At 38.9% G+C, this 6,413-nt stretch overlaps 1 protein-coding gene across 1 annotated transcript in view; it reads right to left on the bottom strand.

Moving 5' to 3' along the window:
• LOC125636183 (uncharacterized) overlaps positions 1-2,524 on the bottom strand; it is a 69,223-nt gene extending 66,699 nt beyond the window's left edge. Inside the window, exons 1-2 of the mRNA XM_075128046.1 lie at positions 2,421-2,524; positions 775-1,198 (exon numbers count right to left, since the gene is read on the bottom strand). Of these exons, the coding sequence (XP_074984147.1) occupies positions 775-1,198; positions 2,421-2,501 (505 nt within the window). The 5' untranslated portion in view covers positions 2,502-2,524. The remainder of the gene's footprint in view (positions 1-774; positions 1,199-2,420) is intronic.
• Positions 2,525-6,413: the final 3,889 nt, after the last annotated feature.

A 6,413-nucleotide genomic window follows, 5' to 3' on the forward strand; every position in this document is an offset into this window, starting at 1 on the left:
GATGAAGACATCACTTAGACCAGATTGTGACTTCCTTTAGTCACGTTGATAAAAAGTTACTCTCACCAGTACTCATATTTCAGTCAACGGGACTACCTGAGTGAGCGAATTTTCCAATATGAGTAAGGGGCGTCCAGTCTGGTCCTTAGGAAACAACTTAAACTGTCATTAAGTGATATTTTTCAGATCCTAAACCCTATAGGAATACACTGCTTTATCATTCAGCTAAACAGAAAAATGTATAATTTAAGATACACTGACAAAAAACAAATCTGCTTTTCATAGAACCTATGTCCATTATATATTTCCTTGAATTCCAAAGGAAACAGTCATTAAACAAAGACTTTCCTGTAGTACTTCACATTGTATATTGAAGCAAAGGGCTATAAATAAATGTGAAACTGACTTAATTGATTTTCACAATCCAAACTGAGAAAATGAAAAATAGTAAACTAACAGCAGAAAGAAAATTGGAAGGTAAATTAGATGTTGAAAATTCTGTAGGTTTGGATGGTTTGCGGTCTTATTAGCAGAAGTGGTGAAAAAATGGAAGAAAAATGTTGGTAAAATGTTATTCAATTTGTTGTAAAAATTTTGTTTCCAATACATTTTCTAGCCACCTCTAGTTATTAGAAACATAGGTCAGAGAATCTGCTTGCTTAAAATAGATTATTTGAAAGTTGGCACGTTCCCTTAGTCTGTCTCACAGAGAGCAGACAGAAAAGATTAATATATTTATAACAATGGGGAAATCACATGGTTAAGGCTTTTTACCTTGTTTTATTTCTGAGGCTTTTACTCTTTCCAGTGCAGCTGATTTCTCCCCAGTAGGATTTTGACCTTTATTACTTGCTGACAACACACCTGACAAATAGCTTTTTGCTGTGGTAGCTGAGGTTGAGCCATCTGGTTTTTCTCCCGAGATCCATGTGTTATTCATAATGACATTTTTCTTTCTCCTTCCCTGGAGAACAGCACCTGCATGCTGATTTCCTGTATGACTGTGGAATACATCACCAAGTTTAGACAACTGGTCCCTCCCATCTATGAGATGGAAAGAGCTCCTATCTGAAAGTTTCAGTGAATTGTTCATTTTTGACACTACCGACTCGGAGGTCACATCTTGGGCTGGATGACAGACAGAGGACAAATTGCAGTCCGCCTTCAGTTTTGAATTGGAAGAGGCAAATGAAGGTATCTGAGGAGGACAGAGGAGAAGAATATGTAACTTTTGAATGTTCGCAACCACAAAAAAGGCATATATCAAGATATAGTAAAACAGACCACGTGATTCTGTGCATAACGACTGCTGTCAGCAGTACTTTTCCATTTTATGAGCTGTACAGTATGTCTGTTATGCTTTCATTGGAATTTAACTCTTAAGCTCCTGCACTAGCAGGGAAATGACTAGATGATCAAAAAGTTCTTTGCTTTTTGCCATCTCTAAGATCTATAGTTCTTTGATGATAATGGTAACATCATTAGTCCTTTATATACATGATTTACTGTAGTATAGATTACCAGGAAGCAGGGGCTGAGTGGCACAAATATATGGCTGTCTAAATGGTTCTGTTTGTTAATACATTATCAGAATAATACTTCTGTTACTGTGTTATTAGTATAAGGAGCAGTTTCTTGTCTTAAAACACACATCATTTGGAACATGCTTGACTCTTTAAGTGGCTACTGTGATAAAATAGAGAATGTGGTTTTGGTTGGTTTGTTTCAGTTATTTCTTTTCAGGTCATCATGAAAATTCAACAACGTCATGTTGCAAGATCTGGCATGGATGTTTTTTAATCTAGCAGTCTCTCATCTTCTTTGTACAGTTAAAGGGTGGCTGTATTGCCTTGAAGTGGATAAAATCTCCTGCTTGTTTAGTACAGCAGCAGTCACAAATGCAATTGATTAGCTTTGTCCTTAACAGAATTCCTGCAGTTAATGGAAATTACTCCGAAGAGCTTCAGGGTACAGGAATAATTGGATCATTAAAAAAAAGGGAAGAAAGAAAAAGGCAGATCAGAAGCTACATTTTGGTTAGGTTTTGCTGTTTTCTTTTTGTTACCATCCTGGAATTTCCAAAGCTGATTTTACTGAGAACTGCAAGGGTGAAAAGAAACCTCAGATTTTTTTTCACATTCTCTAGGAGCAACTACCAATTCTTAAACAAAAGGTAAGAAGATTCATAATGAAATACACTGTGTGTTTATCTTCCTCAGATTGTCCTAACTACTAATAAAGAGGTTATTTAAATATTTATGTGATCCATGAAGTGACGGCTAAGAATAATTGATCTCATTAAATTAATAACTATGAAAGTGATTTATTGACCTCGTAATTACTGTGATGGTTTTGTCTAAGCTCTTGATGTAAGGCTATGATCCTCTCTAGGCATGTTAATTTTAAAGGAGAAGTAGTACACTTGTTTTGAGTTGTGTGAGCACAGCAGATGTCATCTGACTTCTGTAGAAAGCTTGCAGGAATTGGCCTCGCGTTCTCATTCGCTTCAGCCTGGTAGGTCCCATGGTTATTTGGCAATCCATTGACCTGTGAAATGTCTCCAGCAGGACGCAGTAACTGCAACCAAGAATGCTGTTATTAGGAATTCAGGTTAGAAAAAGTTTCTCATAGGAATGGTTTGTTTTTGGATCAACAGTAGTCACTATATTAAACATGTTGCAGGAACATTTATAAAAACAATTTTGCAGAATCCACATTCACAAAAATCAAGAAGGATAATACGTTAATTTTACTTCGAACATTTTTAAGTACCCTGGAAGCAACCTTTTGTCAATCCAAAGTGGAAATGTCTCTTACCATAGTGGCACCTTAGAGACTAACCAATTTATTTGAGCATAAGCTTTCATGAGCTACAGCTCACTTCATCGGATGCTGTAACTCACAAAAGCTTATGCTCAAATAAATTGTTTAGTCTCTAAGGTGCCACAAGTACTCCTTTTCTTTTTGCGAATACAGACTAACACAGCTGTTCCTCTGAAATCTTACCATAGTGTATGCTTGACTCTAGATAGCTCCTAGAAATCTCTCTCACTGCCCCACTTTCAATCCCAAAATAAAAAAGCTAAGTGAAAATATCAATAGCTCTCCTACCAAACAAATGAAAACCCCCGACCTACTTTGTGCAGAGATCTTGGATCACTTGATGCTATTTCTCATTCTAGGGCCTAATTTTGGCCTAACGATTGATGGGCACCCAATAATTAGGGCCTAATAGTTAATGGGAGTCTTTTCTTTTGATTTTCAATGGGGGTTAACTCAAACTGTTAATGAGTTAGGTCTTGTCTTCACTACTGTGCTACATCAGCGCAACTGCCTCAATGCTTGTCTTCACCAGATGCGCTATGTTAATGGGAGAGTGCTCTCCCATCAATGTAATTACTCCACCTCAACAAGAAGCAGAAACTATGTCAATGGGAGAGTGTCTCCTGACTATGTAACATGGTGTAGACATTGCTTTAAGTCGATAGAATTTACGTCGCTGGGGGGGGGGGGTTCACACCTCTGAGCGACGTAAAAGTTACATCAATTTAAGCGGTAGTATAGACAAGCCCTTAGTTATAATTAAATTTACGAACAAGACTAGTATGGAGACAGTGAGGTAAGCCAGAGAAGGCTTCAGAAAGTCACAGCAGGTCTGCCTAATACTCACATACATCATTAGAATGCTGACAGGCCATAAGGGATGGAGAGATTACAAAGGGCAGTATTCAAACATTCTAGGGCATGAAGAGATTGGTTCTAAAATTAGTGGATCAGAATTTACTCACAACAGGAAGCACAGTTTGAGGCATCTCTGGTGACAGATGAAAGTCAGCAGTAGCGGTGCAGGTTCTAGAATGCAATGACCCACTCAGATGCAAATCACTGTCTTCCCCAGTAGGCATAAGAGTCTGTGAAGCTACCAGAAAAACACAGCATCAAATCATCAAAAGCTTACCATACATTTAGTTTCCTACACTCTACATAAAAATCCACTTGGCATTTGGTTAAAGTGATGAAATGTCCTTTTTACAAGTATCTGTTTCTCAGTACCAGCCCTGTTTTGTGTCTCAGGATACTGAGGGCTCCAGGAGTCAAAGTACTGAAACTCAGTAGTGAGGTATATAACCATGAGCATTACTGAACAAGAATGCTCTAGATGTTTATCTTTACAATACTAACTAAACTCCCAAAGTATACACTGGGTTACATTTAAAACCTTGGATGAGTTTCTGGGGACAGGCTCTACTTTAATTGTTCTGAAATCCTGGTCAAGAACCTGGGGGGGGGGGGGGGGGGCGGGGAGAGCAGGAGATATTCCTAGTGCATTACAGACAGCACTGAGAATTTTGTTCCCAAAATGTGCCTCAACCCTACCACAAGTCATTTCCCTATCTTACTCTCAGGGTACATGTGCTTCGTCCTCAAAGTTACATGTTGAATTTTCAGATAATTTCTTCTATTAATTAATTTTTGCCCCTTTATTTTTTCAATAATTAATTCCACCTTTCCAAACTCCCTTTGGAATGAGTTTAGTCTTCCTCTATAGTTTCTACAGACTATGCCAAATGGGAGGGGTGTAGGAGAAGCATCTGCTGGAATAGTTCAAAGAAATTGCCATTCCACCAGTAAGGTCACACATTGGTAAGACCTAAAAAGCACCCACATTTTTTTAAACCTTCACATGTTTGGAGAAGAAAGAGTTAATGCTTCTGGACAATTTTCACTGCACATTTTGTCTGAAGCTAGGAGGCAACACTTACCAGGAAAATAAAAGACCATCAAGTAGTTTAGGAAAATACTTTAACAATTGATTATGGATGCTACTCTACTAAGAATTTTTTTTTTGCTCTAGACAACTGTTTTCCCGCTTATACATTGAAGCAAAAACTGTTGCAAGACAGCTATAGTGTATTATGTGTGAGGTCAGAAAACAATTTCCAAACTACCTAAGCTACAAACAATTTTCTTTTAAAATAAAAATGATACTAACCTCGTCTGTGTGCTGTCTTCTCAGGCATTGCAAATTGCGGGGATTGTCTCTGCAAGAACAGACGTTAAAACAATTATTGATCAGAACTGCTTATCTGAATCAAATATGACATCCAAGAGGGCACTGGGTCCAGCACCTTTTTAATATATATGTTATTTTGTATCCCGCTATTTTCAATCATCTTTTTGAAGGTTAATGATAGCATGCCTCGCCCAATGGATTTGCCCTCTTGTATTTGAAAAAAAAAAGTCTTCTCTATTCCTTCCCCTTCTCCCCCTAGGCTTTCTAATAGAACAAAAGTCATCTTTGTCTGCTCCTGTGGTGTCATAACTAGAGGCCTGATCCTGTGACAAATCTTGGACCTTAAAAAGGGAGTCAAAGGGACTCATCCCCTTCCAGGAGTGATCAGCACTTGATAGGAACAGGCTTCAGAGCTGAACCAGAACTAGCCTCCAAGATCCAGACCAACTCTCCTCCCTAAATGCTGGGTAAATTCAGATTCTGACCATTTATGCGGAGATTTTTTTTATTATGGGGTTTTGGAAAGTCATTTCAAGCCTATTTTCTTCAAGTTTGATACACATGACAGTAGGAGATAAAGCAGTATTTATACAAATATAGACCAGATTCCATTGTTCCACCCAAGAGGCCTCAGAAAAAGTTGTCCTAATATGATGGAGGAAGCAGTTCTACTGTTCTGTTCATCATTTAGCCCCTGTCCTACAAATCAAAGTGCTCACTCAGTTGGAGAAGTTCTATACCTGGTTCTTCCTTTCTTTAAAGCTTCAGGAAAATGTATAAAAACCAATGTGTCCCATGAAAGCTGAAAAACGCTGGCCTGCATTGTCTCCGAAGCAGCTCCAGAAAGGAAATGTGATTCATTCACAATTCCTCCAGAGCTCCAGGTTTGTAGGAAGGAGACAGAAGAGGGGGGAGTACACTGCATTGGCTCATTGCCTGCTTCAGCACAGAGGTTGGAGAGGTGGAGCCATGGCTATGCCCACTCCTTACCCACTTGAAGTATTGAATCTGCAGCCTCTAATGTCCCCTCTATGCCTGGACTCAAGAAAAGATCCAGGCGGATCCTGCATAGCTACATGTGTATTTGTGTAGATGGGCAGGGGGTGATGGAGGCCATGTTAAACTGTCTTAGTCCCCTGCACTGCCATGCAAGTCAGTCACAGGTTAGCAATCTGAAGCAAAAGTGAGATATAAACAGTCCCCATTCATGCCAGGTGAATCTGGTGTTCTTACCATTTAAACTATTACTATTTATCCTGAAGGCTCACAGGTTGATTTTCACTGAGATCCAGCCCAGATTAGAACATTATCTCCAACTCTGGTCACATTGTCTCCTTGTCCTCCAGATTCTCCCTCAGAACTTGATCTCAGGAAATTTGGAAAATACACAATAGAGGTG

The sequence above is a fragment of the Caretta caretta genome, chromosome 4 (genome assembly GCF_965140235.1).
Source record: "Caretta caretta isolate rCarCar2 chromosome 4, rCarCar1.hap1, whole genome shotgun sequence".
Lineage (NCBI taxonomy): Eukaryota > Metazoa > Chordata > Testudines > Cheloniidae > Caretta > Caretta caretta.